The sequence below is a fragment of the Anser cygnoides genome, chromosome 24 (assembly GCF_040182565.1).
Source record: "Anser cygnoides isolate HZ-2024a breed goose chromosome 24, Taihu_goose_T2T_genome, whole genome shotgun sequence".
Lineage (NCBI taxonomy): Eukaryota > Metazoa > Chordata > Aves > Anseriformes > Anatidae > Anser > Anser cygnoides.
In genome coordinates, this window is record NC_089896.1 from 6,271,596 (window position 1) to 6,287,821 (window position 16,226).

The window sequence follows — 16,226 nt, forward strand, 5'->3', positions numbered from 1 at the left end:
CTTTCTCCCTCGGGCCACTGCTTTCTGCTGGGTTTGGAGGAGGCTGGAGCAGCTTCACCCCGGGGTGCCGGCTCTGGGAGGCGAACTGGGCGAGCCTGAAGCCAAATCGCACCACGAGCCCCACGCCTTCACGTCTCTGGAGCTGCACCTACAAGCTCGGGAGCAGCTTTTGGAGCCCCGGCGGTCATTTTAAGAGATCCAGCGTAAGATCCAGCTTACTTCTGCTCCAAAACAAGCTGCCACAAACTCCGCGCCTGATGCTCGAATGACCACAGACGGCGAGCGGACTGCATCCACCTCCTTGCTCCGCACCAGCCCCGTCTCGGGGACGACCCCCGGGGGTGCAGCAGCCCCCCCCCAGCCTCCTGCAGCCCCCCGGGGGGGGCCGAGCCCCGACCCCCCCCGGGCCGAGCCGCGGCCGGGGCGTTCGGCGGGCAGGCGGCTCCCTCTGGCGGCCCGGGGCCGGGCTGTGCCGCTCCGCTGGAGCCCTCCCGAGCCCGGGTGGCCCCCCCAGGGGGCTCGGTCACCGCGGGGGGAGGCTCCCCGGGGCCGTCCCGAAGCGGGGAGGGGAGCCCGAGGGGGCCGGTCGGGGATGGTTTGGGGCTGGAGGCTCTGCGGCTGCTTGGTTTCCACAGCCATTTTCCGTCTCCCAGCTCCACAGCCGCGCTCAATCCGGCAGTTGTTGGGTGAGTATTTGTGAGGGCTCTGATGAAGAGGCAGATTCGGAGCGCCTTTGGAAGCAGCCGGAGTCTGGCCCCTCGTTGAAACGCAGCTGCCTTAATTTCTTGATTAAATTCCGACTTGCAAATGAAACATTTGCAATTCCCTTCCAATTTAAAAAAAAAAAGTCCCCTTAAAGTGAGCTGATTGCACGGTAAGTGACGAGGCAGCGGTTTGCAAAGGGCCCAGGGAAGGTGGCTGAAGTGGAAAGCGAGCACGGGGCGCTGCTGAGGGTGCGGGGCCGTGGGGCCAGGCAGGAGCCGTATGGGAAACACCCTGCTGTAGGGCCAGGTGCGTATGGGGATGGAGAGCACACGGCACTGGCTCTGCCTGGGTTTGGAGCTGCTGCCTGCCAAAATCCCAAATCAGCCCCCCCAGGGGACGTGCACCCACCCGGGGCTGAGCCGCGGCCCTGTTTGCCCGTGGTGCTGTGATGATGCCCCGCGGGACTGCGGCACCCGGCACGCTCGACGCCGTTCCCCGGGGTTTGTTCCCCCGCCAAGCCGAACATGCTCTGCTAATAAACAAAAATTGATTTTTATTTAGCTTACAAAGCGAAGGCCCGTTGCTCCCGCTGCACGGCTTTAATCCTTTCTGCTGTCGATGGCAATAATGAGAGAGACACCTGCGGATCTGGTGAGAGCTGCGGGCTCCTCTTTAGCTATTAGGGGATCGATGTCCTCCCCGGCGCCGCTAATGGCGCTCTGGCCCGCTTGATTGCGAGGGGACCGGGAAGGGCTTAGCGCCGTTTGAAGGTGCCCGACCCATTCCTGGTGACTTTGCTCAGCCCCACGGAGCCGCTGATCACAAGCGCTCGAGGGGGACAAATCGCTGTGCACGTCTGCAGAGGTGCAAGAGGGGAAAAAGGAGCAGCCCTCACTTAAGAAACTGATTGAGAGGCTGAAATTGTCCCCAGGGAAGGGAAAAAGCAATGGAGATGCCCACGAAAGAGCCCTGAAAAGACAGAAAAGCTAGCTGCAAGCCTCACACCATGTCCCCCCACACACACCCAGCACAGACTTGTTTTGATTCAAGGAAATCAACGCATTGTCTCAGTTCATTAACAATCCATCTCGTTTTTATTGTCCAGTTCTTAAAAAGTTGGCGATTTTCTATTCATAGTTATAAAATAATCCTATTTTACAAAGATTTACAGCTGCGTGAGCCTGGCAGTGAACAAGGCTGGCTCTGGCACATCTTAAATAGTCAAACCACAATTTGTTTTTTTATTTAAAAAAAAAAAAAGGAAGACAACGGAATCAGCACCAACCCCTCCCCTCCAGCCCCAAACAGGACATACCAGAGCAAGAGGGTTTGTATAAAAGTCAATTTATTTCTTTGGGATGGGCACAGGGAGGGGCAGAGGGGCTGGTGTTGAGCCCCAGCACCAAGGACAGGCACGGGGGCGATGTCCCTTTGTTCTTCACCCCAACCCGAGCTGCTGGGAGGGGGGTTGATACCAGCTGGGGGGGGTCTGCCCCCACTGGGTCCCCCTGACCCTGCACCCTCCCTCCCAGGCGCTCCCCAGTTTGTGCAGCCCTCGGGGCCGGGATGGCGCAGAGGTGGCTTCCTATGGGTTTGCAGTTTTTGGTCCCTTGCTCCGGCGGTGCCCTCAGTACAGGGGTCCCTTGACAGCGCCCGGCTCCGTCAGGCGCGCCGAGGCGTACGCGGAGGCTCCGAGGCAGGCGGCCGGCTCGCAGAAGCCCGGTAGCCCTGTGGGGCCAGGTAAACCCGGGCGGCCAGCATCCCCCGGGGCTCCTGGAGGGCCCCGCTCCCCGTCCTTGCCATCCAGCGCGTGGCCGGGGATGCCGGGGAGACCTGCGAGGGGAGCATGGCCGTGAGTTGGGGTGCTCAGCTCCGGCTCCCAGCGCCTTTGGTGGAGCAGAGCATGGCACCTGCTGCCCCCAGAGCTGGCAGTGCTGCGGGGCAGGAAGGGGTGCTACAACTCAGAGATTTGTGGGATGAATCTGCCCAAGTTTGCAGGCATGGGACGGAAGCAACTGGTTTTATCCACTGCTTGGGACTGGGGCTGCCATGCCCAGCAAGGGACTCGCTGCTGCTCCATGTGCCCACGGGGGCTTACCTGGGATCCCTGGGGGGCCTGGCATCCCTGGGTGTCCGCGGCCGATGTCTCCCCGCTCACCTTTCTCTCCACGCTTTCCTGTGGGGGGGGAAAAAGAGGGAAGGGAAGGCCAGAGCTGCAACGGGAACTGTGGAGATGCTGGAGGGGGTCTGTGGGGTGGGGGGGCTCAGTATGGGTGGGTGGGGAAATATGGGAGTGGGAGGCAGGGTCAGCCCCAAGGGACATTTCTGTGTCCCATTGTTGCTGCAGGCTGCCCGGCGCGGCATGGAGGTGAGTACGGCTTTGTTTTGGGGACGCAAAGAGAAAATACTGAGCTTTATTCTGCAGCTATGGTGCCTGTCAGAATTGGGGTGGGGATGGGAAAACACGTCTTGCAGACAGCTGCGAGTTTTCACATCACTGAAAACCCCAACCCAAAGAACTCGGCAGGTGGATGAGCCTGCCCTCTTTGGGCAGGGCTGATTATTTCAGAACCTCCTTTGTTTTTTACCCCGACAGAGGCCCAGCCACACCATCCCTCCGCTCCTCATCCCCGAGCCCCCTGCCACCCACCGCCTACCTTTGGGTCCGATGTTGCCGATCTGCCCGGCGGCCCCCAGGATGCCGGGGACACCTCGAGGTCCCATGGGTCCATGTGGGCCTTGCTCCCCAGGTGGGCCTGGGGGCCCAGGAGGTCCGGGGGGGCCCATGGCACCGGCTCCCCCCAGGGCAGCTCTCTTGGCGCTCACGGCCACCTCCGCCAGCTGCTCTGTAGGGCAGAGAGGGGCCGGTGTGGGACGGGACGTGGCAGCAGCCCAGCCGGTGGGGTCCTGCTCATGGGGTGTGCATGCACTGGGTGCCACTCGCCCCCTCACCTTGCAGCATCTTCAGCACCACGTCGACGATGTGCTGGTCCCCGGCGTCCCGGCCCTGCAAGCAGCAAGAGGAGGGATGCACCATGAGGGGGCATCACACCTTCCTTCCCCAGAGCTGGCCCTGTCCTGCTCCCCCAGCCCAAAGCACCTCCCTGCACCCTCGTCCCCTTCCCAGCCCTTCTTTGTTCCCCGTTCAGTCCCAGTACAGGTGCTCCAGCCTCAGCTCGTGCTGTGCCAGCCCTACAACCTGCTTGCCCTATTCTGCAACTCTAAAATCAAGCTTATGTTGGAAAAATTCTGTTCTGGGAAACAAAGGATACATGCAAGGGTGCACGTTGGACCTAAATCCACCGCCTTTGCTATGTACAGGGAGAAAAAAAGAGCTGAGCTCCTCTTTTCTGGAAAGGTGGGCTCCTGAGTCCAGCTCAGCCCTCCTGGCGAGCTGCAACGCGGGGCTTATTCTGACATAATCAGCTCAGCTCCAGCTGTCCGGAGGAAGCAGTCGATAAGGGAAGGTCAGATAACAACCGAGACGCTGGTGATGCCCTCGGATCACCGCCTGGGTGGGCATGGGAGGTGCAGGGTGGCCGGGGGATTTTGGGCTACTCACCGCTACGCCCCGCTGGCCGGGCATCCCCGGCACGCCGCGCTCCCCGACGAGTCCTCGCGGGCCGGGGGGGCCCGGGTAGCCTCGCACGCCGGGTGCGCCCGCGTCCCCCGAGGGGCCGGGGAAGCCGAGCTCGCCCTGGACGCCTTGCTGCGGGGGGATGGAGCAGTGTCAGGGGTGGTGAGCTCAGCCCCACACCGAGCATGCACGGGGCTAAGGGTCACATCCAGCTCCACGGAGGGCGATCGCCTCCAGCTGAGGGTCCCACGGAGCTGCTCAGCACCGTGGTGCAGGGCTCTGCTCGCCCCCAGCAGCCGGTCACTCACCTGCCCCTTTGGCCCCGGCTCGCCCGATTCGCCCTGGGGACAGACACAAGAAATGCGATGGGGAAGCAGCACACATTTAGCAGTGCTCTGGGGGAGGCACATGCACCCCCCCCCCCAAGAGCTGACCCCATGCCCCCCAGGAATGCCCCCCAGGGTCACCCCTGTCCCCAGGGCCCTACCTTCTCGCCCTTCACCCCCGCGAGGCCGTGAACACCGGGGTCTCCCTAAAGCAAAGACAAAAAAGCTGTGAAACCCCCACCAGCGCTGAATCCCACCCCCCCCCCCATCCCACTGCGTTAGAGCTGCTGCTCCTCCACGCAAAGGCTCGCAGGGGGATACTCACGATGCCACCTTTGGGCCCAGTTTTCCCTGGGGAGCCCTGGAGAAAGGAGAGAAGGGGGTCAGCCAAGGAGCGGGTGCGTCCCACGAGCACCAGGTGTCTGCTAAAAGCTCCCCCCGTGCCTCCCCCCAGCCCCGAACCCCTGCGCTGCAGCGAGCCCTGCAGCTGTCACCTTGTCTCCTTTGACTCCTGGCAAGCCTTGGGGTCCTGGGATTCCTGGCGGACCCTGCTCACCCTTGGGCCCCTGGAAATCGAGGTAAGAGAAGGAAAAGAGGAAAGTGAACGGCAGAAGCCCTGGGGAACGTCCTCTGCCCCCAGCCGAGCATCGTCTGCAGAGCGACGGGCTGCAGGGTGCTGCACCGAGACGGGCAGCTCTGACCCTTCCCACGGCTCCACCACCCTGACCCGACCCAAATCCCACAGCTGCGGGGACACAGGGCAGGATGGGAGGAGGACAAAGCCCCCGCTCCACTTTCGTGAGCTGGGGGGGGGTTCTGCAGGGAAGGGGCTCCGGCCCCATAAGGACAAAGCTCACTTTGGGGCCGTTTTCCACCCTGGGAAAGCCCCCAAAAGGGGCCAAGCACTCACCCCGTCAGCTGCCCCACTCTGGCAGGGCAGGGATGAAATTCCTGCCCCCCCCCCGGGGGCTGCTAATCCCAGCACTATTCGCCCTGCTGGCTAATCCCTCACCCCGCTGCGATCAAAGCAGTGGCTCCAGCCTTGCCCCGAGCCGTCCCCCCCCTGCACCCGTGTCCCCCCCGTGTGCTCACCGCTCTGCCCTGCTCGCCGGGGGCACCCACGAGGCCGCGCTCACCCCGGTCACCCTGCAAAGAGAACAAAGTCAGGGGCAGTGCCCGGCACGGCCGCAGCCCCCCCGTGCCCCCCACTCACCTTCAGCCCGGGGACGCCCTGCGGTCCCTGCTCGCCCCGGGGGCCGGGCTCGCCCTAAGGAGGAAAAACAGCCGGAGCAGGGGGTCAGTGCTGCAAGGGGCAGGGGTAGTGCAAGGACTGCTGGTGCTGCCCCCGCTGCAGGCGGGTGCCATTGTGAGCCCTTCGTCCTTTGCAGGGGATGCTGCAGGGGACGCGTGGCCCCGTCCTGGTGCCATGCAGCCTTGGAAGGGCGGCTGCTGGCTGCAGTGTGTGGCCACGGAGGGGTTCAAGCCAGGGCTGGAGCCCCAGGGAGTGTAATGAAGGTGCTGAGCCACATCCCGTGGGCTCCGGAGGGGTTTGTGACAGCAAACGGAGGGGAAAGCGCAGCCCCGCGCTGCTGGGAAGGCTCGTTTGGGTCTCTACTCACCAACTGCCCCGGGGCGCCGGTGATGCCTGGCTGGCCCCGAGCACCCACTTCACCCTGAGAACAGACAGAGGCACTCAGGGACGGGTCCCTGCTCCCCCCAGGGCTGCAGGAGGGGAGCAGGACGTGGGACGTGCTGCAAATGGGGAGGGGGGCACGGGAGGGGGACGAGGCTGCAGGCTCAGCCCCACGCCCACCTTATCTCCTGGGCCACCTTTGCTTCCCGGCTGGCCCGGCAAGCCCTGCAGAAACACAGCAGGATCAGACCCCACACCTCGGGCAGGGGGCACCACCCCGTCCCGGGGGGTGACATCCCCGCAGGGTGCTGGCCCTGCGCCCAGCACCCACCGGGGGCTCCCCTACTCACAGCCTGTCCCCGGTGTCCCGGAGGCCCCGGGCGGCCGGGCTGTCCTGCGCTGCCCTGCGGGGAGGAAGAGGAGGTCACCGGAGCAGGGAACGCGGCAGAAATGGGGTCACCGTGGTGGGAGAAGGGGAGTGTGGTCCTTGATCTCATGGGGACGGCCACGCTGCCAGGTGGGGACATGCCCCACCAAGGGCCAGGAGCCTGTGCCACCCACCGTCCCCGTTGTTCCCAGTATTTATATGCTGGGACGAGGAGCAGCGGGTGCTGGTTCCCCAGTGCCCAGCAGCCCCCCGCAGCCCCTCACCTTCACGCCGGGGATGCCCGGGGTGCCGTCCTTGCCATCGATGCCCGGGAGACCCTGCGAAAAGGGGACGGGAAGCTCGGTCTGACACCTCCAAGGGGCCGGGAAAGGAGGGGAAGGGGAAGGAGCCCAGCAGCCCCGCATGCCCCCGGAGCAGCCAGGTGCTTCTGCAGGCTCACAGCCCTGCTCCGAGCCAGGGTGTGAGGACACGAGGTGGCCCCGAGGGGACAGAAGGGACACAGAGGGGCTGCTCCTCACGCAGGGCTCAGGGCACTGCCAAACGTACTCACATTCTCCCCCTTGGGGCCGATGTCTCCTTGGGGGCCCCTGATGCCGCGGCCACCCTGCAGTGGGAGAGAGCAGGGGGGATTTCTGCAGCGCCCTCAGCACAGGGGATGGGGCTGATGGGCACGGAGAGGGAGGGGGTGCCCAGAGAGCCCCTCTCCACACCAGGGAGCGGTGCCAGGCTGGAGAAAAGGGGCTGCTCGCATTGCCCGTGCACTGTGGGTTACCTACCAGCTCTCCCTTCTCGCCCGGCTCCCCTGGAGGTCCCCTAGGGCCTTCCCTGCCCTACAGGGGAGAAAGAAAGGTCTGAGCGGGGAAGAGCAGGGCCACCCACCCACCAGAACCCAGGGTGAAGGGAGGGCACTCACCGGCTGCCCGGCCGCGCCGACGGTCCCCACCATTCCCTTGTAGCCGGCAGGACCCTGCAAAGAGAGCACGGAGGGGGGATTCCTCCCAGCCCAGCTCCAACCCCATGAGCTCCGACCCCATTAGTGAGACCCCCATCACCCGTGTTGGTGATGCTCCTGGCAAGCAGCCCCCAGCCCGCCCCTGCCCTGCCTCCCCCCGGCGCTTACCGTCTCGCCCTTGGGTCCTGCCATCCCCGGGTAGCCCCTCTGGCCCTGTGGTCCCTGGGGGGAGGAAAAAAAAAAAAGCCAGGCTCAGCTGGAAGCTGCCCAGGTACCAGCCAGAAGCACCCGGGGGGAGCCACAATTAAAGCAGAATCCGACGCAGGAAATCAGCCACTTTTGCCAAACGCGAGGCGTTTTCGCCCTAATTCCGCCGGAGCCCAGCAGGCCCCTTTCCAGCTGTCGCTCCAATAACAGCAACGGCCCCAAACCGGGGCTGCTTCCCCCGGCAAAGCTCGGGGCTTCAAAGCAGGTTTGCCCTTTGCTGCTCCGGAGGGCTCAGCCCGGTAATTGCTCTGCATCTTCAAAGCGCTCAGCGGGCTCACGCGGCTTAATCCCCGCGTCCCAGCAGCGAGCTGGGCACCGCAGCCCCGGTTCGGCTGGGATGGGGGGGGCTCAGCGGGAACGAGGGATTTGTCCCAGGTCACCCAGTCAGTCATCGTGACCCCCCGGCACTGGCAGCTCCACCGCCGGGAGGAGGGAGGCGGAGGGGACGATGGCTCGCCCCTGGTCCCAGGGGTTGGTGCAGGGACACACCGACACCACGTGCCCCGAGTCTGGGGGCACGAACCAGCCGCCCCCAGCCCCTGCTCGGCCCCGAGCACCCCGGGAGAAGAGCAGCAAAGAGAAATAAATACGGTACTGGAGGGCCTGGGATGCCTTGCTCTCCGGAGACGCCGACGTCACCCTTGGGGCCCTGGGGAGGGATGGGGAGAAGAGAGGTGAGCGCCAGGGGGAAACACCCGGGGGAGCTGGGACCCCTCCCTTGGGACCTGGCAGGGGATGGGGATGGGATGGGGTGGGATGGGGATGGGGATGGGGATGGGGATGGGGATGGGGATGGGGACGGGATGGGGACGGGATGGGGACGGGATGGGATGGGGATGGGGATGGGGATGGGGATGGGGATGGGGATGGGGATGGGGATGGGGATGGGGATGGGGATGGGGATGGGATGGAGCCAGGTTCCCCAGAGAGCACAGAGCCCCATCCTCCATGGGAAGATCACCCCCCGCCCTCCTCCTCCTCCCAGCCCTCATCTCCCTCCTCTCCTAATGATCTCTTCCCCGCCTTCCCCCTTTCTCTCCCCACTGCCCCTTGCCCTCAGCCCCAGCTCCCCGAGCCTCCCACCCCTGTCCCTGCTGGGATGCCCCTGGGGACTGGCTCAGCCCCACTCACCTGCCTGCCCTGCTGGCCAGGCTCTCCCAGGGCACCGGGACGGCCTCTGTGTCCCTAAGGGAGAGGAGGAGGAGGAGGTGAGCTCCCCCGAGCAGGGCAGCAGCCCTGCTCCCCCCGGAGCCACCCTGCCCACCACGTCCCCCCCAGGTGCCGGCTGGCAGCAATGCACCAGGGCTCAGCACCCCACGGCCGGCTCCGTGCGTGCGCATCGCCCCGCTGCTGGGCGGCCTGGAGCTGCCTGCGCCTCCGGACCGAGGAAGACCCCTTCAATCCTTCAGCCAGCCTCCACAGCAACGGCAGGGACGGTCCCTGGTTGCACCCCGCTGGCTCCGGGGCTTCCTCACCTTCAGTCCCTGCAGTCCTTGGGGGCCCTTGGGACCCGGCGGGCAGCTGGTCGGGCACTGGGGGGGAAGAACAAGCACGTGTTGGGCTGTGGAAGAGCCGTGCCCAGGCACTGCTGCCCAAAGGACAAGCTCACGTGTGTAGGGTCGAGGCCGGGAGATGCAGGAACCCGCCGCTCGCAGCATCACTGCATTTTGGGACCCTGCTCCCCCCCCCCCCCCCCCAGTCACCAAATTACTGATGCATTTTGGGCCCGTGCAGCGTATGCTCTCCCAGCTGCTGGTAAGCCGTAAAAGCCCGTTGAAGGGGCGAGGTAATGGCAGCTCTCACCAAGAAATCAGCGCTGCCCTCCAGTCCTTGGATGTGTCCCGGGGGGCCCTGCGGGGAAGGAGACCATCAGCGCCCGTGGGAGCAGACATCGTGGGGTAAATGTGGCACCCGGGGGGGAGGAGTGTGCCCACCGAGCTGCAGCACAGCCTGGAGCAGCACCCGCGTGGATACTCACGGGTTTCCCTGGAGGGCCTGGGGGACCCCGCGGGCCGTCGGGTCCTGGGTCACCCTAGGAAAGAACCCCAAGGAGAGGGGATTTAGGCCTGGGTGGGCAGCAGGTACTGCCAGAGCTGGCAGGGAGAGGGGCGACGAAGCGCCAGGGACCCCGGCTGTCACACTGGGAATGGGGACATCCCTGGCCATGAACTGGGGGGCTGATGGTGCAGGGGGACCTGGCTGCAGGTGCTGAGTCCGTCCCCGCTGTAGGGGATGCTCACGCACATGATGGGGTCTCCCACATTCGCCCCAGGTGCCCCAAAGTGCTGAGATGGGTTTAGGGAGGGCTCCTGCCCTGCGCTCCCTCCAGCCCCCTCACCTTGGGTCCCAGCGCTCCGATCTCCCCGGGGAGTCCAACCTGGCCTGGAAGCCCCTTAAGGAGAAGAGAGACATTCAGCGAGTGGGGGAGGGCGAGCCCCAAGACCCCCCCCCCTTTGGCAGTGCTGAGATCTGAGCTCTGGCAGCACCCCCCCAAGCCGGGGGCCTGGCCGACCACCCCAACCCAAGCACAGCACTTACGGGCGGTCCTGGCAGCGAGGGGCCCTGCAACAAGAAGAGACACGGTGAGCCAAAATCTCCTGTCCCCCCAAACCCAACAGCATCCCTGCTCCGTGCGGGGCGATGCCCATGCCACCCCCAAGGATGCATTGGGGGGTGGTCAGGGCTTTGTCCCCGCTCTGTTCCAGCCCCGTTTGTGGGTGCTGGAGCCAGGAGCGGGTGTATCACGCACGGTGCCGGTGCCCAGGGAGAGGCGGATACTCACGGGGAGTCCCGGTGGCCCTGGGAGTCCGGGCTGGCCCTGCCAGGACAGAAGGGAAGACGTGAGGGTCTGGCCCACCCTGCCAAGCCCTGCTGCTGCTGTGGCAACTGCTAAAATCCCCCCCCCCCCAGCATCCTGTCCCCATGCCCCAGCGCTGACCAGTTCCATCTCCCCGGTCCTGCAACCGCGTGTCCCCTCCACGGCGCTGGGACAGCCCCAGCCTGGCCAGGGCCCCGCTCGCTGCAGGAGGGGCAGGTGGGGGCCCCGGGGTGATGGTCCCTGCCCTTACCTTCAGTCCTGGCCCCCCCATGGGCCCAGGCTCCCCTTTTGCTCCCGTGAGGCCCTAAAAGAGGAGAGAGCAGGAGGTCACTGCCACTGCGCCCGCCGTCCCCTCCCTCCCCGAGTCCTTCTCCAGCATCCCGCATTTTTGCTGGGGCTGTTCCCATGGCGGGGGGGACGGGGGGGCGAGGGTGGGGATTTCTCTTTGTTACTCAGCCACGAACACGTCCCAAAACAAATCGGGGCTGGTGCCTGTGACGAAGTCGGGTGGCACAGCAGAGCTGGGGCAGCATCGCGGTGATGCTCTGAGCCCCCGGCTGCGTTAGCCCCGGTCCCAGCAGGCAGAGCTGGGACAAATCCTGACCTGCCCCATCCCTTGCTCAGCATCCTGAGAGCTGCCCCAGCTCGATGAGAAGGGTTTCATCCCCCCAGCTGATGGCTTGAGCTACCCCTGTTGCCCGGGCTGATTCTGCACGGTGCAGAGCAGGCGGGGATGGGGCAGGGTGAGCCTGAGCTGAAATCGTTTTGCAGGGCGGGTTAACCTGGGTGAATAACGCATGCCTGCTGTGACATTGTCATCCTTATTTATTACCGAGGAATAAATAAACCCCAAAAGGTTTACGAATTGACGTCCAGAGACACAAAAGAGTTTGGGTTTCCTACTGATAAGCAGGTGAAGGTCTGATGCTCACAGATGTGGATGCACTCAGTGCCGCACTCGGGAGGGAGGCACCAAACCCATCCCGCACGCCGCGTACCCCACAGCAGGGACGAGGCTCCAGCCCCTCTCCCCCGGCTGTGACAGCCCCAATTCTGCCAGGAAGGGGACAATGGGGACATGGGGGTGCCACCGGGGTGGCTCCAGCGGAGCTGCGAGGCTGCTCTGGGTTTGTGCTGGAGGAAACGAGCCGAGGCAGGGCTCGGGGCAGGCGCTGTGGCTGAGGTCGAGGAAACGTGTCCTGGAGCCTCTCTGTGCTCCGCAGGAAAGGATGCCAGGGCTTTAAGCTGCACGAGGCTTCTCCACGGGTTGTCTGAGAGGAGACAGCCCCGGTCCTGGCCAGCAGATCGCCCCCAGCACCCCCACGCTCAGCACCCCCAGCCTGCAGCTCCCCGTGGGGCCCCAGACATTTGCTGCGCCGCGGCGCCGTGGGACGAGGGCTCGGTACTCACGTCGATGCCCGGCTTCCCTGGGGGCCCGTCTGGACCGGGGGCTCCGGGCTCCCCCTTGGCACCCTTGAGAAGAAAATGGCCATGGTGCAAATTAGAAAGGGCTCCTCCAGGAGGGGCGAGACAACCGGAGGGCTCGGAGGGACACGGGTACTCACCGGAGAGCCGGGGGCTCCGGGCGAGCCTTTGTCACCCTGGGGAAAAGGAGGAAGGTTACAAATGGGGTCTGTCACCCCGCAGAGCTGGGCCCCGCAGCACGGGGTGCTCAGGACCAGCTCTGTGCCTCCTGTGAACCTCCCAAAGGTGGTGCAAGGCTCCCGGGGCCAGGATGGGGATGGAGGTGAGAAGAGAGAGGGCTTTGGTGCGGTTGAAGGGTATAAATAGCACTAAAAAAACACCCGGGGCCGGGGTGGAGCCCGGGGAGGGCAGGCAGAAAGGGCACTCTGAGGCTCACAGATCTCCCCTCTGTTCAGGCTCCCACCCCGCAGCCCCGGGGAGGCTCCAGGAGCCACGGCCACTTGCCACAGCCCTCGGCCACGTCGCTGCTCCCTGGGCACCCGGCCTGGGGGTCCTGCTGCCCCCAGTCCCCCTCCTCACTGGGCAGGACCCATCCCTGGGGCCACCCAGACAGGGGTGCCCTGAGCACCATGGACCAAAAGCTCCCCAAAAAAGCATTTCAGGCCCCGTTTCCCGAGGAGGCTACAGGCTGCTGTCCCCAGGCTGTCCCCAAGCGCCAGCTCGCGCTGCCACCGGCGCTGCCCAGAGCCACGGGGATGCTCCGTGGGGGCCCCGCACCCCAGCCCTGGAGCAGAGCAGAGCAGGAACCCGTCAGCATCGCAGCCCCTGCCTCTGCCGAGCCTCTGCCCCGGCACAATGTCCCCTTTGTGCCGCAGCCCCCCCCCCTCCCCCCGCAGCCCGCGCGGGCTCCCCGCCGCCTGCACTCACGTCAATGCCATCCGCTCCCGGCACTCCTGGTGGACCGGGGGGCCCTCGCGGGCCGGGCTCTCCTGGTGGCCCTCGCTAAGGGGAAAAGGGAGGGGAGCCGGGTCAGGAAGGAGCAGCCGGACCCCGGGAGATGCTTGGGGTTGGGGCTGCCTGGGGTGAGGCACTCGCCACCAGCATGCGCCGGGGACACTTCTCCGGAGGGCTGGGCCGGGTGAGCACCCCGTGGCGCCAGCACTCCTGTCACCCCCTGGGCCCGTCGGTGCCAGCCTGTGCCCCCTGGGAAAGGCACGGACGGAGACACCTGGGGAATGAGGAACCCCCCCCCATGCTGGCGCAACGCCCCCATCCCCGACCCCATCGCTGCCCTTCCTCCCCTCCTGCCCTGCTGCCAGCAGGGCTCCGGCCCCGGCCGGGAGTGGGGGCTCAAGGGGTTGGTGGCATTGCCTGCAGAGGCTCCCCTCTGCTTGGGGTGAAAGCTCGGCACCAGCATGTCCGAAAGGGGTTTTAGGTGCCCAAAGCCCGGGTGCGAAATGGGAACGGTGAGCTCGCTGGCTCGCTGCCCGGCCAGCGGTGAGCGCGATCGCGGCGTCGCGCCGCGGCGGCTCACAAAAGCGCCATTCAGCCCGCGCCGAGGGAGCCCCCGAGCAGCCTGGCCTCCAGCTTTGAGGTTTTCACAGGAGCAGCTCCGCAAAGAAACCTCTGTTATCCTAACGGGGCGTCTGTGGGGAGGAGGCTCTGGTTGCAGAGCCCGAGCCCCTGGCATTCCTGGAGATGAAAATCGGCGGCGGCTGGGTCTGGCACACCTGGGCTGCCGCAGCCCTCGAGGCTCATTTATTTTAAAAGATGTATGAGGACGGGGGGTCGAGCTGCTTCGTTCACAAAACTGAGGGTGCCCTGGCTTCGCCTTGGAATTAAACCCTGCAGTCGGGGCCGGGAGTGAGAGTGAGCCCCCGGCAGCCCCGGTGAACGGCACCTTTGTGCTCCCCAAACCGTTTCCAAACGCTCCCTTGTCCTGAGGCTCCCGCGTCCCAGCTGCTGCTGGCCGGAGCTCCCCGGGCAGACGGAGGCAGGCAGCCCCGCGGGAAGATTTTCCCAAAGCTTCCCCTCCCGACCTCCAAAGGGGACTGCTGGCACTGCGGGGCCATGAGGGCTCTCCTCTGCTCCGTGCCCCCCGGAGGCACCCGCCGCAGCACCCGCCCCGAGGAGCCGAGGGATGCGGCCCCGTGGCTTCTTCCCGATTGTAATTCTCCTGCCTCTGGGTAAGTTTGGCCCCCCCAGGACCCCGGCCCCCTGGCCCCCAGCACCCCTCTCCCCTCAGACAGCCCCCACAGAGCTCTTCAGGGGGGCTGAGCCCCCCCCAGAGCCCCCGCAGCCTGGCTCCGCAGCTCGTCCCGGCAAAGCAGAAGCAAAAACTCCAAAGCTAAAATTGGGATGCTGCTGGGGGGAACCCCCCCCCCTCCTGTCCCGAGGGGACGACGGAGAGGTTTGCTAACACGTCCCCAAGCCTGAGCCGCGCTGCCCAGCCCCGTCCCTGTCCCAGGGAGCTGGAGGGGCTTTGGGCACGGGGCTGGGGGTCCCGCCTGGGGCACGAGGGAGAAGCCGGCGGCGTGCCGGGGGCCAGGCTGGAGGTCCCAGGGGTGTGCGGTGCTGCCAGCCGGCATCGGCACCGGGGGGCACGGGGGGATGGTCCCCTGGCACCCCCCCACACCCCAGCGCAGCACGGGGGGCTCGGGGGGGGACAACTCACGAGCTGGGCCAGGCAGAGGCAGGCGTGGAGGAGCAGGCAGAGGCCGAGGCTGCGGCCGACCATGGCGGGGGCGGCCGGCACCGAGCGGCGGGGGCTTCGGCGGGGGCTTCGGCGCGCTGCGGTGCGGCTGCTGGACTGCTCGGTGGGACGGGGAGGAGGAGGAGGAGGAAGAGGAGGAGGCGAAGGAGGAGGAAGGGGCTTATTAATATGGAGCAGCGGGGGGTGAGGGCAGGCGCAGGCCCCCCCCCCCGCAGGTGAGCGCGCTGCTATTTTGGGCTGCGCAGGCCGGACGGTGACGGTGGCTGGGGGGTGGCAGCGGTGGCACAAAGGGGGCTTTGATGCAGGCCAGGGGCTGGGAGATGGGGCCGGGGGGACAGAGGGGGTCTGGTGTGCCTGGCCCCCCCTTTGCCATGTGAGCCCCCCAGTGGGGCTCAGCCCCTGTGCACCACGGCGGCTGCCCCACAGGTCCCCAGCAAGCCCCCAGCACAGCGCTGGGAGGGGACGGGGCGGCAGGAGCCCCTCGGGTACACATGGGGGGCCACGGTGCTGCCCCCCAGGCGGGTCCCATCCCCACGCCTGGCTCTCCCCCCTCCGCCCCCCACTGCCAGCCACCCCCGGGCTCTGCCATCCCCAGGAGGCTCGGGGATGATTCATCTCTGCCAGATCGCCTTCCTCCTCCTCCTCCTCCTCCTCCTCCTCCTCCTCATGGAGGGCTCGATGGCTCCGCAGCGAGGACCGCCGCAGGCTGATTCACCAGCAGGGTGCTCGGGGGCCCTCGGCAGCCCCAAGCCCCGTCGGGTGGGAGAGGCGCAGGTGAGGCACCGGGGCTGGGGTCTCTGCTTCTGGCCCCCCCCAGGAGCAGCCGAAGCTGCCCCCCCGTGTCGGCGGGCAGGGGAGCGCTTCCACCCCGACCTTGTGCCTTCGAACCGAGCCCCTGGGGGGCTGCGCCCCTCGCTTCCCAGGCACCCAGATGGGATCCTCACCCGCCTGAAGGTCATCCTGGAAGCCCTGCGTGACCCCAGGCACCCCCCCCGGATTACTGCACAGCGCCATTCCTGCACCCCCTGCCCCCCCAGCCAACCTCCCCCAGCCTCCACACCCCCCCAAAGCCCCCTGATCCCCCCAGTCAACCCCCCCCAAGCCCCTATGCTCCCCCGAGCCCCCCTGCTCCCCCAGCCAAACAGCCCCCCCCACCCTCCCTGCACCCCCCAGTCGCCCCCAAGCCCCCACGTCCCCCTATGCTCCCACGCCCCCCCAAGGCCCCCTGCTCCCCCCAGCTCCCCCCAGCCAACCACCCCCACACCTCCCTTGCACCCCCCCCACCCCCAGCCAAACCCGCAGCCCCCCCCCAAAGCCCCCGCCCCCCCCAACCAACCGCCCCCATTCACTCCCTGCCCCCCTAAGCCCCCCGATTCCCCCAGCCAACCGCACTCCCCCCACCCCCAGCCAAATCCCCCAGCC

The 16,226-nt window shown here is 66.3% G+C and overlaps 1 protein-coding gene across 1 annotated transcript; it reads right to left on the reverse strand.

Moving 5' to 3' along the window:
- Positions 1–1,776: 1,776 nt before the first annotated feature.
- Positions 1,777–14,856, reverse strand: COL9A2 (collagen type IX alpha 2 chain). Its single transcript, XM_066982746.1, has 32 exons — positions 14,766–14,856; positions 13,019–13,093; positions 12,232–12,267; positions 12,077–12,139; positions 10,917–10,970; positions 10,631–10,666; positions 10,387–10,410; positions 10,187–10,240; positions 9,827–9,880; positions 9,652–9,699; positions 9,324–9,380; positions 8,980–9,033; positions 8,444–8,497; positions 7,750–7,803; positions 7,543–7,596; positions 7,406–7,459; positions 7,180–7,233; positions 6,893–6,946; positions 6,592–6,645; positions 6,422–6,466; positions 6,228–6,281; positions 5,822–5,875; positions 5,701–5,754; positions 5,103–5,174; positions 4,934–4,969; positions 4,770–4,814; positions 4,591–4,623; positions 4,268–4,414; positions 3,658–3,712; positions 3,363–3,551; positions 2,804–2,881; positions 1,777–2,538 (listed from the first exon to the last, which is right to left on the reverse strand). Exons 1-32 carry the CDS (start codon positions 14,826–14,828, stop codon positions 2,333–2,335), a joined length of 2,064 nt encoding a protein of 687 aa, XP_066838847.1. The 5' UTR covers positions 14,829–14,856; the 3' UTR covers positions 1,777–2,332.
- Between the last annotated feature and the right edge of the window lie 1,370 nt (positions 14,857–16,226).

Coding starts and splice junctions, on each gene's coding strand:
- COL9A2 (XM_066982746.1), bottom strand. CDS start 14,828: ATGGTCGGCCGCAGCCTCGGCCTCTGCCTGCTCCTCCACGCCTGCCTC. Junction 13,094..14,765: donor GCCTCTGCCTGGCCCAGCTC/GTGAGTTGTCCC, acceptor TTTTCCCCTTAG/CGAGGGCCACCAGGAGAGCC. Junction 4,415..4,590: donor AGCCGGGGCCAAAGGGGCAG/GTGAGTGACCGG, acceptor ATCCCCCCGCAG/CAAGGCGTCCAGGGCGAGCT.